At 46.4% G+C, this 18,700-nt stretch overlaps 1 protein-coding gene across 1 annotated transcript in view; it reads right to left on the bottom strand.

Moving 5' to 3' along the window:
- Positions 1-18,097, bottom strand: part of VAPB (VAMP associated protein B and C) — a 45,761-nt gene extending 27,664 nt beyond the window's left edge. The window contains exon 1 of the mRNA XM_089658634.1: positions 17,937-18,097. Coding sequence (XP_089514760.1) covers positions 17,937-17,994 — 58 coding nt within the window. The 5' untranslated portion in view covers positions 17,995-18,097. The remainder of the gene's footprint in view (positions 1-17,936) is intronic.
- Between the last annotated feature and the right edge of the window lie 603 nt (positions 18,098-18,700).

The raw sequence follows: 18,700 nt of genomic DNA, 5'->3' as shown, positions 1-18,700 counted from the left end.
TGTCTGGGTTGCTGCTGGAGATTTTCCTTTCATTTGCTGTCCGGTGAACCCATCATCCCCAGGACAGTAAGTAAGGGGAAGTCTCACACAGGGACTGTGTCTGTTGGCTTGTGTCAGTTGCATTACTTTGACAGTTGAGGTCAATCCATCTTACTTGTTTCAAGTGAGTGTTTCAGTCCCATAAACTTGTATTGGAATGTGAAGCCCTTCTAAAGCAAACAAAAGCCTGTCAACACAGATGTAAAAATCCAACAGGGGGGGTAACCCTTCCTCAGGCTGGACCTACACTTTAAGTTGCCTCCATATTAGAGGTCGGGCATATGGGCATGCTCCTAGTGATGAAAGCTCTATTTTACCATAATTATTTATCCATACTGGCAGGGCAGGCATGTTTATGCCTATGGAAGGGGAGAAGAGGGCCTTGACCTGGCTAGCTTGGATGAACTCTACATAGGGTTGGGCCTCTCAGGCAGATTTTAGCACTGGCCTGCCTTGCCGTGTCCCTCACACTTCATAAATAATCAGCAGTTGATCTCACACAAGCTGCAGTATGGTAATAAAGCCAGTTAAGCAATGTAATTAGCATTGACAAGGCTTGGCTACAATTACAAGAGCTGGCAAGGCAAGTCAAGTTTATTTATATTATGGAAGGCTCTCTTACACTCCAGCCCTTCCTGACTGGTTTATCTGGGAGAAACACAATCATGTAACCTCAGCCCCGAGCTGCAGGTGAAGCCGCACATCCAGCAGAACAGGACAGACATATACCATTTGACTGAATGCAGAGAAATGGCGATAAGACGGCCGTGTGCGTCCCTTATCTGGCCATGGGAGCATAGAAGAGCTCATCTGTCATTGTCTGGGGGGGGGGAAATTCATATAGAAAATATTATTATTATACAGGATTTATATAGCGCCAACAGTTTGCTCAGCACTTTACAATATAACGGGAGACAATACAGCAACAATACAGTTACAATACAAGAGGGATAGGAGGGCCTGATCCTTGGAGCTTACAATCCAAGAGGGAGATCTCAGTAGGCCTCAAGTCTGTGCACTCACCACTGCCCATAGAAACTAGATTCATTCCAGTGCTGGATGAGGCTACAATGAGACAAATGGTTGTCACGAGCAACACCAGCATGACACTGCAAATGCCCAAATATTCCTCAGCAGGCCTTGGGTGACAGCGACAGCCAATCAGACCCCTCATTTTAGTTTCTAGCCTGTGAAACAAAATGGCGGCGCACGCACACTGCCCTGCTCTGTACACATGTATGTAAAGCCATTCTTTATAGTTTTTAGGAACTATAGATTGATTTAAACCCCTGCCAGTTAATTTGATTTATTACACGTATCTATTAAATGCCAAAAACTGACACAGCGCTTAAAAACAAATCAATATATACATTCGGGTCAATTTAAAAAGGAGCCGAGTAACCTACCAGCATATCTTTGGAGTCTGGGTGGAAACTGGAGTACAGAAGTACAGGGAGAACATGCAAACTCCATGCAGATAACGTCACTCTTGGTTACACCAAGGACCCTAGTGCTGCAGACGTCCTAAACATTAAGCCAACGTGTTTTAAGTGGTTTTTATTTTTTGTCTGTATCTATTGGAAAATTTCCTCTTAACTCATGTTCTGGGCACACCTCTAAAATATTGCACTTTCCCAAACTTTCTACTAGTCAGCAGAGTAATAGGAATAGAGGAGTGAATCTTCCCAATTCATCCAAATAATGTTTCGCCTATAAATACACTTTAAAGTGGTTGTAAAGGCTCAAGGTTTTTTCACGTTCATACATTCTATGTAAGAAGGTAAAAAACATGTGTGCAGCAGTGCCCCCAGCCCCTCGAACACTTACCTGAACCCCATCCCGATCAACGATCAAGCAAGGTGCATGAGAGCCTCAACACTCCCACGTCTTTACCTCCTCATGGCAGAGGTAGCCATCGACTCCCGCTACTGTCAATCAGAGCCAATGAATTGAGAGTGGGGGCGGGGCCGAGCAGCAGCTCAGGAGTGAGCCTGTTCAGGTGCCCCCATAGCAAGTTGCTAGCTATACGGGCACTAGGCAGGAAGGAGGAGCCAGGAGCACCGGTGGGGGCCCTGAGAAGAAGAGGATCGGTGCTGCTCTGTGTAAGGCTAGATTCACATATGTGTGGGTGGTGCTGCTGCGGATCCGCAAAAAAATCCCGCAATGCGGACCCGTGGGCAGGTGCCTTTAATTCTAATGGCACGCCGCCCGCACTGGAAATTTCAACTGTACTGGGAACCGAGGTTCCTATGCAGGCTACGTTTTTCGAAGAAGTGCAGGGACTTCTTCCCTGCTTGTCCCGTGGCATGGGAGTCCATTCAAATGAATGGGCTCTCCTGCCCGCGCAAAACGCAGCCCACAGGAACGCGGATATGTGAACCAGGGGTCAAACCTTGAGAGCAGGCAAGTATAACATGTTTGTTATATAAAAAAAAAAAAAAAAAAAAAAAGATCCTTGAATATCAATTTAGCTATAAAGATTTCAATGTTAGATTAGTATATGTTCCAAGGACCTGGATGTCAGAAGCCAAGCAAACCTAACAAAAAGGTAATTAGTGTTGGGTCTAAAGTGTATCTAAAGCCAGTTTTAGATTAGAGCAGGGAGGGATCACTGCTGTCTGGGGAGATTCACCCTCTATATTAGTTCTGGTGACCGCTGTCTCTGGTACTAAAAGTGATAGAAAAAGCAAAATTTGGAGTTTTCCCCTCTATGCATCTTCTGGTGACATCTTCCAGGGTGGACACCTGTTATGGTGACAGTTGTCTGAGAGATGACATACCCCATTTTGGAGAGATTTTCTCCCACTTCATGTAATGTCTAGGTAAAAAAGGAAGTTTAGGGAAATCTCACCAAAGAGGAAAAAACAAAAACCAGACATGGGTCTTAACCATTCTTGACCCAAAGTTAACAAAAATGTCTGAGCTTTAGAAACACTTTATGATACCCAAAACAGAGCCTAACTCCACATTTAATCTCCCTTTAAATTGCTAGTTTGGACTGAGCTGGCCCAAACTGTTTACTGTACTAACAGGTGCTCTTGCTGGGCAAGCTGTATGAACTGTAGGTAGCCTCAGCTACATACAGTATAGAGAGCCATGTTACTGCAGTGGGACAAAGACTTCCCATCCTGCACCAGCACAAAACAGTCAGACTGAGCGCGCTGGTCAGTCATTCACAGGAGGCTTTGTATTCTACCAAAAAATACAAAAATTAAGTCCAGCTGCGTGCTGTTCAGTCATTCACAGGAGGCTTTGTAGTCTAGTCTGTAGTCTTTGAATAAATACAAAACTTCCTCTGATTGGTTTAAGTGAAAAGGAGGGTGGATGATATTACAACCTCCACCTTAGCCATTCAGAGGAAGCCTTGTATTTATTCAGAGACTACAAAGCCTCCTGTGAATGACTGAACATCACTCAGCTAGACTTAATTTTGTTCCAGGAGTGTGAAGGGAAGTCTCCATCCCACTGCTGGAGCACAGCGCTGTATACTGAATGAAGCTGAGGCAAAACGCACCTGTTAGTGAAGGAGATCGTTCATTTGGGCCAGCTTGGCACAAACAATTTAAAGAGATATTGAATGTGGGGTTAGACTTTAATGTTACCGATCTGGCCAGGTGATAACCCATGTCCTTGAAAAAGGTTGCTGGCTTCTTGTTTTTCAGAAGAGTGACTAGACAGGTTAGAAAGCCTTCTCTGATCACTACTGGCCAACAGCCGCACTCTGCATCTTCTCATCTCCATAGACAGGAATTTGAAATGCCGACACAAATGACCCTACAGGTTGTGGAGGGCTCTGCATGCAGCTTGCCCCAAGGGGGGGGAATAGTACATACATAAACCTTGCAGGCCTGTGTGCTACTTTAAAAGTCACCTTTCTAACTAAGAATTCTATTCTAAGATGGGGAAGAGGCACAACATTATTGGTAGGAAAGAAGCAGACACATTCTATGTAATCTATGCATCTCTAAGGCTCACCATACACATTGCTGTCTACCTTTACAATCTCCAATAGCTAGGTATTGCAAGGGCTGGCCTAATTGGATATAAATTTATTGTATATAAATAGTTTAAAAACTATTACATAGTTGTAATAAATGTAAAGTTTAATGCACAGAGATTGCATGGTCAGAGTGTGTGTGGTGATCAGGTAAGAGAAAGAATATAACCATTAAAAGGTGAAAACTCAGCATTGACAGGTTGGCCAAAATGTGCATGGAGATCAGTCTAACTATCCTCGCCTTTCTCCCAATCTCGTTATACCCACCTTCACAATGATCCCCTGACAATCCCTCCCCCAAAGATATAGGGAAGCGTGTGATCTTATCCTAGGATGCAGGGCCCAGACATAGCTGCCATTCCCTAATGCAGGCCATAGATGGGTCGAAAATCGGCCGATTTTTCGGCCGAAAATAAAATCGGCCGATTTTCGGATCGTTAGTGGGCGATTTGGTCGGCCGTTTTTCGGTATTTTGGCCGGTTTTTTTTTCCGGTAAAGTTGGAAAAAAATCGGCCGATTTTGCCGATCGGCCGATTTTCGCGGCAATTAGTGGGCAAATCGGCCGATTTTTTACCGATAAAAAATCTGCGCATGAGCAGTGACCTGCAAGAGGAAGACAAAAAGAAGAAAAAGAAGAAGAGGAAGACGATGAAGAAGAGGATGAAGAAGAAGAAGAGGAAGAAGAAGAGTATGAAGAAGAAGAAGAAGAGGATGAAGAAGAAGAAGAGGATGAGGATGAAGAAGAAGAAGAGGATGAGGATGAAGAAGAAGAAGAGGATGAGGATGAAGAAGAAGAAGAAGAGGATGAGGATGAAGAAGAAGAAGAAGAAGAAGAAGAAGAAGAGGATGATGATGAAGAAGAAGAGGATGAGGATGAAGAAGAGGATGAGGATAAAGAAGAAGAGGATGAGGATGAAGAAGAAGAGGATGAGGATGCAGAAGAAGAAGAAGAGGATGAGGATGCAGAAGAAGAAGAGGATGAGGATGATGAAGAAGAGGATGAGGATGAAGAAGAAGAGGATGAGGATGAAGAAGAGGAAGAAGAAGAAGAGGATGAGGATGAAGAAGAAGAAGAAGAGGATGAGGATGAAGAAGAAGAAGAGGATGAGGATGAGGATGAAGAAGAAGAAGTAGGATGAAAATAAGAAGAATTCCAGTCCAGCAAAAAGTGTCTCTGCAGAGAGCTCCGCTATTTCTGACAGTTCTCTGACAGTTCCTTGACATTTACAGCGGTTGAAACATTGTATCTATTTGTTTCCGAATAAAAACATCTGTATCCTAAATGGAAACAAATAGATACATTGTTGCAACTTCTATAAATGTCAAGGAAATGTCAGAGAACTGTCAAAGAAATAGCAGAGCTCTCTGCAGGGACACTTTTTGCCGGCTCTAGACGGGTAGAAAATCGGCCGATTTTTTTTTACCATTGATGGTAACGTCGGCCACTTGAACAACCGATTTTTCGTTTTTTAAAAGAAAAATCTGTAGTTTTTCTCCCCATCTATGGCCTGCATAAGTTGTTTAACCTATGACACAAATCGACTGAGTATTTTGCAGCGCCTATGATGGTGGAAAGAAAGGAACAAGGGGAAGTGTTGTGAAGACAAGTATAACTGGGTTTGTATGATGGGTTAACCTTGAATGGTCACCGTTACAGGGTCCCTTTAAAGGGTAACTCCACATTTTCAGGAAAAAAATAGCAAATAAAAAAATTATATAAACACAAGTCATATTGTAAATGAATGTTATTAAAAATTACCTTTCAACTGCTAATTGTAAATTTCCTTTTCAATTTGTGGCGCTGTAGTTTTCTGGAAAATTCAATTCAATATGACAACCTGGAGGCATTCTGTACACAGATGGTGTACAGAACACCCTCAGAAATGTCATTTCCTACTTGTGTGATTGGCTCACTGATTTTCCAAGAAGTCTGCACTAATATACAAGTCACATTTTGGGCAAAAATTTCATTTTTTGTGAGACCCAAAGGGAAATTACATCTAAAAAAGGGATGCAGACCTTGTGTCAGGAATGGGCTCGCCAATGGTGGTGGGACTCATTTGCCTTGTGGGCTGCAGTACCAGGGCTGGCCAGCGGGTGCTCTCAGCAACCAGAAGCTCACTCCTGCAATCAGCCATCACCTGAGGCTGATTGCAGGAGGTGTATTAAGGAATGGCCAGACCTGCAGTCAGGGCTTTGGTGTTTGTTTCCCATGTGCCCTGTTTCCTGTATCCTGTCTCCTGCCTGCTCGACTCTGACTCTGATAGAACTCCACCTGCACTGACCCCGGCTATTCCTGACCATACTTCTGCCTGCTCCCGTTGTACCTTTCTGCCTGATTGTTCCTGACCCGGCCTGCCTGACCACTCCACCTCTCCAGCCCTGACTGCACGTGTACCTATTAGTTTAAGGTTTGTTTTGTTTTGCACCGTGTTTGTTTATTTTGTGCAGCTCATAATAAATATTATTATTTAATCATTTCTGAAGCCTGCTGTTTCCCTGTGTCAGTCCACACATCTCTGGTCATACCTGGATTGCTGACACCTTGCCAGTTTCCTCATTAGAGCCCTGCAAGTGCAGCAGCTGATTGGTAAATACAAAAGGAAGGACTCTGCAACAAAGTTTGTAAAAATCCTTGCAATGTACATAGATCACCCAGAGAGGAATGTAGTCTTCTCAACAAAAGTGGAGTTACTCTTTAAGGCAGCGCAGGCTCCCAAGTTTGTCCCACCTTGCCATACTTGTGTGTAAAACAACCAGCAGGTCTATGAAACCAGTTTCTAGAGCTGCCGCATTCAAGTCCTGCCCATCAGCTGCCATACTGTACAATGAATGACTCAGAAATCAGCGGCACCACCATTGAAGCACTTTGACTCAGATACCATCTCCAATAACACTGAGGGCATAGGACACTTCGCTGATAACAGGGCCACTCTGGAAAACACACAGCTAGGCCTTTGCTCAGTACAAAGGCTTATGTTGCATCAGAATACTAGAACAATGCTTTACCTGAGAAGTACACAAAGATGAGCATACCCCAATACCCTTCAGAGGTAGGAAGGAGATCACCGCATAGGAGTGGACCGCAAAGGTCTACATAATGGGGCTTATTCTATAGGAACACATCCGAATACTAGAACAATGCTTTACCTGAGAAGTACACAAAGATGAGTGTACACCAATACCCTTCAGAGGTAGGAAGGAGATCACCGCATAGGAATGGACTGCAAAGGTCTACATCAGCCTTTCGCAACCAGAGGAACCCTTGGCATAACTTTCTGGTCTCAGGGAACCCCTGCTAAAAATGAATTTATCTCCAATTCATGATACATTAGTGTGATGGTCAGAGGTAAGAATGCTCCTTACACTTGTGGTCATTGAGGAGAATTACCACCTTACAGATAGCTAAAAAGATCAATGGTGTCAGTGGAACTTAGCTGAGAGGCAAAAATTGTTCATTGCTCAAGGAACCCCTGGCAACCTCTAGAGGAACCCTAGTTGAGAAACCCTGGTCTATATAATGGAGCTTATCCCGAATACTAGAACAATGATTTACTGAGAAGTATACAGAGATGAGTGTACACCTATACCCTTCAGAGGTAGGAAAGAATTCACCGCACAGCAATGGACCGCAAAGGTCTACATAATGGGGCTTATTCTATAGGAACATATCAGAATACTAGAACAATGCTCTACTGAGAAGTATACAGAGATGAGTGTACACCAATACCTACACAGGCAGGAACGAATTCACCACATAGCCATGGACCGCAAAGGTCTACATAATGGGGCTTATTCTATAGGAACACAACCGAATACTAGAACAATTATTTACTGAGAAGTATACAAAGATGAGTGTACACCAATACCTACACAGGCAGGAACGAATTCACCGCATAGCCATGGACCGCAAAGGTCTACATAATGGGGCTTATTCTATAGGAACACAACCGAATACTAGAACAATTATTTACTGAGAAGTATACAAAGATGAGTGTACACCAATACCCTTCAGAGGTAGGAAGGAGATCACCGCATATAAATGGACCGCAAAAGGTCTACATAAGGGGGCTTATTCTATAGGAACACATCCGAATACTAGAACAATGCTCTGCTGAGAAGTATACAAAGATGAGTGTTCACCAATACCCTTCAGAGGTAGGAAGGAGATCACCGCATAGGAGTGGACCACAAAAGGTCTACATAATGGGGCTTATTGTATAGGAACACATCCAAATACTAGAACAATGCTCACAAAGATGAGTGTACAAAGATGAGTGTACGCCAATACCCTTCAGAGGTAGGAAGGAGATCACCGCATAGCAATTGACCACAAAGGTCTACATAATGGGGCTTATTCTATAGGAACACATCCGAATACTAGAACAATGCTCTACTGAGAAGTACACAAAGATGAGTGTTCACCAATACCCTTCAGAGGTAGGAAGGAGATCACCGCATAGGAGTGGACCACAAAAGGTCTACATAAATGGGGCTTATTCTATAGGAACACAACCGAATATTAGAACAATGCTCTACTGAGAAGTGTACAAAGATGAGTGTTCACCAATACCCTTCAGAGGTAGGAAAGAATTCACCACATAGGAATTGACCACAAAGGTCTACATAATGGGGCTTATTCTATAGGAACATATCAGAATACTAGAACAATGCTCACAAAGAGGAGTGTACACCAATACCTACACAGGTAGGAAGGAGATCACCGCATAGGAATGGACCACAAAGGTCTACGTAATGGGGATTATTCTATAGGAACAATGTTCACTCGGGATGTACAGTGAGAAAATTATTATCCTACAGTGGCCAATCAATCCACCAATAAAGAAGTCATCTTTAATGAAGTCACCTTAAATGTGATTGGCCACTGTCAGCGTCTCATCCCCTCCCAACCCCATCACAGTGACCAACCAATAGTGAGGTTAGGAGGCAGGCTGAGGTACAGACTTCCTAGTGGAAGTCAGAATTTGCATAATAGTACTTCCAGGAGACTTCAGAGAGTAACCAGGGCAGCACAGGGGAAGGTTTGAGCCTCAATGAAGTCTTTAGTTGTGGCCTGTGTCCCCGTAGTGTACATTTCCCCTCACTTCCTGTCCGGACAGGAAGTGGGGGGAAATTTTACCAGCAGGATGATCACGGACGCCAAGTCATTCCTTTAGTAAAATGGGAAGGGTTAGGTCCTTTATCCCTCATTTCTTGTCTTCGCACAGTAAGTAAGGTGAAGTCCCCCCATTGGTCATGTCAATAAAAACTGACAGAAGCCTATAGGATCACTACAGTGCCCACCGTTTGTCCCTGTGGAAACGCTCCCTCTGGAGCCAGATGTAGCAAAACGTCATTCTGTCGCTGGCCCGCACCTCAATGTCTGTCGATCGATATCGATCGGCACGACATCTCACTACCTGCAGAGAGAGAGAGGTTTAACAAGGACATGTTTACACCAACAGTTGTGAGGCAGAAAAACCAAGCAAATAAGCCATGTTCTTACCACCCTTAAACCACTCCCCATGCAGCTGGAAAGCCAGCAGCTGTACACGTGTCGTTGCAGGAAGTATAACCCTTTCATATTCTGCGGGTACTATCGCCCGCCAGGCACCACCTATTCACGTGAATGGGGCTGCACTGCCATTTAGTGTGCATGCCCTTAAAGATTTTTTACATCACTACAGTAAAGGATGATCCTTCATTTACACAGAGCGCATATTCATTTACTCAGGACTTTGTCATATCACATGACATGCGACTGACTACAATTAGCAGTTGAAAGATATATTCCGATTGCTGGGGGTTATTGTTTTGGTTTCTAAGGGAATATCTTGGTTGCTACGGGTTACTGCTCAGGCTACCAAGGGTAATATATTGGATGCTAGGGGTTACTGCTACTGCTTTGTTTACTGAGGGAAATATATTGGTTGTTGGGGGTTACTGCATTGGTTACTAAGGGAAAAATTGTGTTGCTAGGGGTTACTGTTGCTGCTTTGTTTACTAAGGAAAATATCTTGGTTGCTAGGCTCTTCAGCTTTGGTTGTGACGGTAATATCTTGGTTGCTAGGCTCTTCAGCTTTGGTTGTGAAGGTAATATCTTGGTTGCTAGGCTCTTCAGCTTTGGTTGTGAAGGTAATATCTTGGTTGCTAGGCTCTTCAGCTTTGGTTGTGAGGGTAATATCTTGGTTGCTAGGCTCTTCAGCTTTGGTTGTGAGGGTGATATCTTGGTTGCTAGGCTTTTCAGCTTTGGTTGTGAGGGTATTATCTTGGTTGCTAGGCTCTTCAGCTTTGGTTGTGAGGGTAATATCTTGGTTGCTAGGCTCTTCAGCTTTGGTTGTGAGGGTATTATCTTGGTTGCTAGGCTCTTCAGCTTTGGTTGTGAGGGTAATATCTTGGTTGCTAGGCTCTTCAGCTTTGGTTGTGAGGGCGATATCTTGGTTGCTAGGCTCTTCAGCTTTGGTTGTGAGGGTATTATCTTGGTTGCTAGGCTCTTCAGCTTTGGTTGTGAGGGTAATATCTTGGTTGCTAGGCTCTTCAGCTTTGGTTGTGAGGGTATTATCATGGTTGCTAGGCTCTTCAGCTTTGGTTGTGACGGTAATATCTTGGTTGCTAGGCTCTTCAGCTTTGGTTGTGAGGGTAATATCTTGGTTGCTAGGCTCTTCAGCTTTGGTTGTGAGGGTAATATCTTCGTTGCTAGGCTCTTCAGCTTTTGTTGTGAGGGTAACAGCTTGGTTGCTAGGCTCTTCAGCTTTGGTTGTGAGGGTAATAGCTTGGTTGCTAGGTGTTACTGTTCCGGTTGATAAGGGTAATTACTGGTTGCTAGGAGTTACTGATTGGGTTGCTAAGGGAAATATGTTTATTTTAGTAACCATCAGTAATCCCTAGCAACCAAGAAATTTCCCATAGTAACCCAAACTAAACAGCCTAGCAACCAAGATATTTTCAGTAAACAAAGCAGTAACCCCTAGCAACAAGCTGTTTCTTTTAGGAACCAAAGTAGTAATCCCTAGCAACCAAGATCTTTTTGCTAAGGGTAATAGCTTGGTTGATAGGGGGTTACTGTATTGGTTACTAAGAGAAACATCTTGTTGCTAGGGGTTACTGTTACTGCTTTATTTACTAAGGAAAATATCTCAGTTGCTTGGTGCTTCAGCTGTGGTTGTGAGGGTAATATCTTGGTTGAGAGGTATTACTGTTCAGGTTGCTAAAGGTAATTATTGGTTGCTAGGAGTTACTGCTTGGGTTGCTAATGGAAATAGCTTGGTTTATAGGGATTACTGCATTGGTTACGAAGAGAAACATCTTGTTGCTAGGGGTTAATGTTACGGCTTTATTTACTAAGGAATACATCTCTGTTGCTAGGCGCTTCAGCTTTGGTTGTGAGGGTAATATCTTGGTTGCTAGGTGTTAATGTTTAGGCTGGCAGGGGTAATTATGGGTTGCTAGAAGTAACTGCTTGGGTTGCTAAGGGTTATATCTTTGTTACTAGGGTTACTGCTTTGATTACTGAGGGACATATACTGCTGCTAGGGGTTACTGTTACTGCTTGTGTTGCTAAGAGCATATTTACTTTCTTGGGGTTACTGCTTGGGTTGCTTAGGGCAATATCTTGGACTAAGATTACTGCTCTGGCTACTAAGGAAAATCTCTTGGTTGCTATGAGTTACTGCTTGGGTTGCTACAGGTAATATCTTGGTTGCTAGGAATTACTGTTTGGGATACTAAGGGTGATATCTTGGTTGCGGAGGGTTACTATCTTGGTTGAGGAGGGTTGCTATCTTGGTTGAGGAGGGCTGCTATCTTGGTTGAGGAGGGTTGCTATCTTGGTTGCGGAGGGTTGCTATCTTGGTTGAGGAGGGTTACTATCTTGGTTGAGGAGGGTTGCTATCTTGGTTGAGGAGGGTTACTATCTTGGTTGAGGAGGGTTGCTATCTTGGTTGAAGAGGGTTGCTATCTTGGTTGAGGAGGGTTGCTATCTTGGTTGAGGAGGGTTGCTATCTTGGTTGAGGAGGGTTGCTATCTTGGTTGCGGAGGGTTGCTATCTTGGTTGAGGAGGGTTACTATCTTGGTTGAGGAGGGTTGCTATCTTGGTTGAGGAGGGTTACTATCTTGGTTGAGGAGGGTTGCTATCTTGGTTGAAGAGGGTTGCTATCTTGGTTGAGGAGGGTTGCTATCTTGGTTGAGGAGGGTTACTAGGGTTACTATCTTGGTTGCGGAGGGATACTAGGGTTACTATCTTGGTTGCTGAGGGTTACTATCTTGGTTGCGGAGGGTTACTATCTTGGTTGCGGAGGGTTACTATCTTGGTTGCGGAGAGTTACTAGGGTTGCTATCTTGGTTGCGGAGAATTACTAGGGTTGCTATCTTGGTTGCAGAGGGTTACTAGGGTTGCTATCTTGGTTGCGGAGAGTTACTAGAGTTGCTATCTTGGTTGCGGAGAGTTACTAGGGTTGCTATCTTGGTTGCGGAGGGTTACTAGGGTTGCTATCTTGGTTGCGGAGGGTTACTAGGGTTACTATCTTGGTTGCGGAGGGATACTAGGGTTACTATCTTGGTTGCAGAGGGTTACTAGGGGTACTATCTTGGTTGCGGAGAGTTACTAGGGTTGCTATCTTGGTTGCAGAGAGTTACTAGGGTTGCTATCTTGGTTGCGGAGAGTTACTAGGGTTGCTATCTTGGTTGCGGAGAGTTACTAGGGTTGCTATCTTGGTTGCAGAGAGTTACTAGGGTTGCTATCTTGGTTGCGGAGGGTTACTAGGGTTGCTATCTTGGTTGCGGAGGGTTACTAGGGTTGCTATCTTGGTTGCGGAGGGTTACTAGGGTTGCTATCTTGGTTGCGGAGAGTTACTAGGGTTGCTATCTTGGTTGCGGAGAGTTACTAGGGTTGCTATCTTGGTTGCAGAGAGTTACTAGGGTTGCTATCTTGGTTGCGGAAGGTTACTAGGGTTGCTATCTTGGTTGCGGAGAGTTACTAGGGTTGCTATCTTGGTTGCAGAGAGTTACTAGGGTTGCTATCTTGGTTGCGGAAGGTTACTAGGGTTGCTATCTTGGTTGCGGAGAGTTACTAGGGTTGCTATCTTGGTTGCAGAGAGTTACTAGGGTTGCTATCTTGGTTGCGGAGAGTTACTAGGGTTGCTATCTTGGTTGCGGAGAGTTACTAGGGTTGCTATCTTAAGTGTTTCGGATTTCCATTAGTTAGCACACAATTCCAGCTACAGAATGACAAAGTGACCCCACCGACACAATGCTTCAGAAATACTCGGTAACAAGCACATAGAGCAATACCGATGTGCAACTCATCCAATCAGATTTCAGATAGATGATAACGCATTGGCAGCGGTCTGCAATGGGTCGCTGCCCTTTGACCTCCTGCTGCTATCATGGTGATGACACATCCGTGTGATATATAAAGTGATAACTCACCCCCCGCAGACACATGTACAGTGCACCCCTCCATTCATCACCTTCCTCCCAGGACAATGGTGACCTTCCTTCCATCTCTGAATGCTGCTGCTAGGTACAGTGATGGAGACTCATCAATATTTAATCATCTTCATTTTCAGGCCGCCTAGTCCTGATGGGATAGCGGCGGAAGCAGGCCGAGGAGATTGGCTCACCTCCCCCCCCCCCAGGTACTGGTGGCCAAAGTATATTTAAAGCTGAACACCAAACCGCTAAATACAACGAAATACATCTGTGGGAGCCGTTTTACCGACCCAAGGTTATGTATTTCTGTCCATCCAGTCCTGAGATTTACACAGCTCTGCCACACAGTACAGCAAAGGGCCTGATTTTTGCACTGCTGAGGTTGCCTAACACCTAGGGCCTGTGTTGATGGGGTTTAAGCTTTTTCCAATGACATTAGTTTGATATTGATGTCCATCCAGTCCTGAAAGTTACACAGCTCTGCCACACAGTACAGCATAGACCTGAATTTTCACTGCTGCGGTTGAATAATACCCAGGGCCTTTGCTGATAAGATTTAGGCTTTTCCTGAGGATTTCAGCTTGGGACGCTACTGACATAAATCTGAATTCACTGACGGGCTGCTGACCTCCTGATTTTTGGAGCTTCCCATTGCCACAGACTAGTGTGGGAATACAGAGCCTGCCTAAAGTAGGTCACCGGTCCTTATCCCAGCCTGTGACTGGGCGGTGAAAAGAGAAGACTAATGAGCTCATCTCTCTATCACTCTGCTCTCTCCTCCTATCAGCATGCTTTTTGTTAGAACACTCTGCTGACCTCCTGATTTTGGAGCTTCCCATTGCCACAGACTAGTATTGGAATACAGAGCCTACCTAAAGCAGGTCACCGGTCCTTATCCCAGCCTGTGACTGGGCAATGAAAGGAGAAGCAGAAGACTAATGAGCTCATCTCTCCAGCACTCTGCTCTCTCCTCCTATTGGCATGCTCCTTGTTAGAACAATCTGCTGGCTGCCTGATTTTTGAAGCTTCCCATTGCCACAGACTAGTATGGGAATACAGAGCCTGCCTAAAGCAGGTCACCGGTCCCAGCCTGTGACTGGGCAATGAAAGGAGAAGCAGAAGACTAATGAGCTCATCTCTCCAGCACTCTGCTCTCTCCTCCTATCAGCATGCTTTTTGTTAGAACACTCTGCTGACCTCCTGATTTTAAAGCTTCCCATTGCCACAGACTAGTATGGGAATACAGAGCCTGCCTAAAGCAGGTCACCGGTCCAAGCCTGTGACTGGGCGGTGAAAGGAGAAGCAGTAGACTAATGAGCTCATCTCTCTTGCACTCTGCCCTCTCCTCCTATCAGCATGCTCCTTGTTGGCACAATCTGATGAACAACTGTTTGGCTTTATATGCTGCTTCTCCCTCTCCCAATCTGAGCTCTGCTGTACAGGGAATGCAAAAGGCTGGTCCCAGGTCAGATTTAGTGACTTACCCTGCGTGTATTTGGGACATATGACAACACTGATGTGTCAGTGAACACCGCCTGTATTGATGTGTCCTTCCCACCTATGTACAGTAAACCTCACCATACGCTGTAATAGATTTTCTGGGGTCACACGGGGTTAACTCCTCATCAGTGTGGAAGAAATCAGATGATGTCAGTAATTATTCATGAGGGGGGGGGGGATTATCTCAGCCAATCCTGCGCTTTATCGCCATTTGGGGCTTACTTTACGGAAATATTTTCTGGCTCCGTACATCGTGAGCTCCTACCAACATTTGTATTCAGGGAACAGCATTTCCCCATTGGATTCCATGTCATTGTGGTCCAAACCCCGAGACATTTCCATCCGTCTCCACACACAGCAATCGCAGCCCGATCTGTACAATCACCGTTCCCCGAGTCATTCCTGTACGGGAGCCTTTCCATCCATCCCCACACGCAGCAATCGCAGCCCGATCTGTACAATCACCATTCCCCGAGACATTCCTGTACGGGAGCCTTTCCATCCATCCCCACACGCAGCAATCGCAGCCCGATCTGTACAATCACCATTCCCCGAGACATTCCTGTATGGGAGCCTTTCCATCAGTCTCCCCACATGCAGCAATCCCAGCCCGATCTGTACAATCACCGTTCCCCGAGACATTCCATCCGTCTCCCCACACACGCAGCAATCGCAGCCCGATCTGTACAATCACCGTTTTCATTCACTTCCAGGACACGACGCCGCCTAATGCGAACATGCGAGAGGCCAAAGAATCCAACTATATATAGTGCCTGGATGTCCCGATATTAGCACCATGAATCACGGCTTTTATTAGACTTTAAAGCCTTTGGGGTAACGTCCTGCTCCCAAAATACCCTCCTATCAGGGAGGAAACTGGAATGGGGAAGCTGGGGGGGGGCCCGGCCTGATGTCTGGCTCCTGGTACCAGTACAGTGGCTGGCCTGTCATCCAGGGAAGCTAGAAGGGGCCCGGCCTGATGTCTGGCTCCTGGTACCTGTACAGTGGCCGGCCTGTCAGGAATGGAAGCTGTAGGGGGCCCGGCCTGCTGCATGGCTCCTGGTACAGTGGTCAGCCAATCAGACAGGGAATCTATAAGGGGCCCGGCCTGCTGCATGGTTCCTGGTACCTGTACAGTGGTCAGCCAATCAGACAGGGAGTCTATAAGGGGCCCGGCCTGCTGCATAGTTCCTGGTACCTGTACAGTGGTCAGCCAATCAGACAGGGAGTCTATAAGGGGCCCGGCCTGCTGCATGGTTCTTGGTACCTGTACAGTGGTCAGCCAATCAGACAGGGAGTCTATAAGGGGCCCGGCCTACTGCATGGTTCCTGGTACCTGTACAGTGGTCAGCCAATCAGACAGGGAGTCTATAAGGGGCCCGGCCTACTCCAGGTCCCGGTCCAGTGGTCAGGCAGCCTCATGCCTTCCAGTTGTGGTGAATCAGCTTTGATTCAGGGTTACATCAGGTTCCCCATAGAGAATCCCATACCATGGCCATGTATACGTCTATAGACCTACACGGTGTATACAAAGACAGGAGTGATCATGTATGTGACATGTGACCCAATGTGTGTCCTATTCTGTATGAGAGCTCCAGAGTACATATACACCATTTAATATCATGTACAATGCGGTGATCACTGGAATAAGTATACATGATATATGTATGTCAGTCATCTTCTGTATGACGTGTGAGAGCAGCAGAATAACATACATGGACCAAACACATGTACTATGATGTACAATGTCATTCATGGCCTATGAGATGTGACAATAAATACATCAGTGATGCTTCTACATCCCAGCTGTACATACAGAACACGTGATATACTATATATGTATATGATCTGAGAACATGTACAATGTGTGACGGGGGGACACACACACTCCCGCGATCCGTGTACAACGTGTAATGGGGACACACACACACACACTCCCGCAATCTGCGTACAACGTGTGACGGGGGGGGACACACTCCCGCGATCCGTGTACAACGTGTGACGGGGGACACACTCCCGCAATCCGTGTAAAACGTGTGACGGGGGGGGGGGGGGGGGGGACGACACACTCCCGCGATCCGTGTACAACGTGTGACGGGGGGGGGACACACACACTCCCGCGATCCGTGTACAACGTGTGACGGGGGGACACACACACACACACTCCCACGATCCGTGTACAACGTGTGACGGGGGGACACACACTCCCGCGATCCGTGTACAACGTGTGACGGGGGACACACACTCCCGCGATCCGTGTACAACGTGTGACGGGGGACACACTCCCACGATCCGTGTACAACGTGTGACGGGGGGACACACACTCCCGCGATCCGTGTACAATGTGACGGGGGGACACACTCCCGTGATCCGTGTACAATGTGTGATGGGGACACACACTCCCGTGATCCGTGTACAATGTGTGATGGGGACACACACTCCCGTGATCCGTGTACAATGTGTGATGGGGACACACACTCCCGTGATCCGTGTACAATGTGTGACGGGGACACACAATCCCGTGATCCGTGTACAATGTGTGATGGGGACACACAATCCCGTGATCCGTGTACAATGTGTGATGGGGACACACACTCCTGAGATCCGTGTACAATGTGTGATGGGGACACACACTCCTGAGATCCGTGTACAATGTGTGATGGGGACACACACTCCTGAGATCCGTGTACAATGTGTGATGGGGACACACACTCCTGTGATCCGTGTACAATGTGTGATGGGGACACACACTCCTGAGATCCGTGTACAATGTGTGATGGGGACACACACACCTGTCCTGTAGAAGATTGTATGCCCCACCCCCAGTGCTGGTCCCATGTTGTGCACACAGGGCTCTGATCACACACTCAGCCCCCCTCAGGACACCAAGCTCCGATCACATCCGGCACACACGCTCCGATCTGAGGATATTGTGCAATGCCCCCCTCCCTCTACCCCCGGGGGCCCCTACCTTTGAATTTGAGCTCATGCTGGGGCTCCAGGACGAGGACCTGCTCGGATTTGGCCATGTCTCCTCCGGTACGGGCAGTGCATGCAGTGCTGGGGGTGCTCGGGGCCTGGGCACTCAGCTGGTGATGCAGCAAAGCGGCGGAGGGCGGAGGCTGCTGACGTCACGTACTGCAAGGCCCGGAGGAGGCTGCGCCCGGGCGCGCAGGCGCAGTGGATGGGGAGGAGGGGGAGGGTGACTGCAGGGGACAGGCCGGGCGAGCTGTGTGCATGGCTGACAGGGGCAGGACGTGGCCTGGGAAGTGTCCCTGGCTGACATGGCTCCCCGCATACCTGTGTGGGAATATGTGACAGGAAAACTGGGGTCTGAGTGTTGCATGCTTCATTATTGTGTCCTTCCTGGGCCCTGATATCACCTCACTATTGCTTAAAGAGGACCTTTCCCTCATAAAATCACTCCTACATGTCTCTGCACACTGACATCAAATCATCGGGCAGTCCTTTGTTACAATAAAGATTTGTGAAGCTTACACTTTATATCTGCCCACTTCCTGGTCTGGTGATGTAGACAGGTCCTCACATCTGCCTCCTGGGAGGGCTACCCCACCACTGCCTTCCAGAACAAATAATGACTCCTACATGTCCCTCTGAACACTGACATCAAATCATCATACAGTCCTTTGTTACAATAAAGTTTTGTGAAGCTTACACTTTATATCTGCCCACTTCCTGGTTTGGTGAGGCGCTGGTGATGTAGACAGGTTCTCA

Source organism: Staurois parvus, unplaced genomic scaffold (genome assembly GCF_062004578.1).
Source record: "Staurois parvus isolate SC_StPar_1 unplaced genomic scaffold, SC_StPar_1.0 ptg001087l, whole genome shotgun sequence".
Taxonomy (NCBI): domain Eukaryota; kingdom Metazoa; phylum Chordata; class Amphibia; order Anura; family Ranidae; genus Staurois; species Staurois parvus.
Note: the sequence above shows the minus strand (reverse complement) of the source record. Positions and strands in the feature narration are given on the sequence as shown.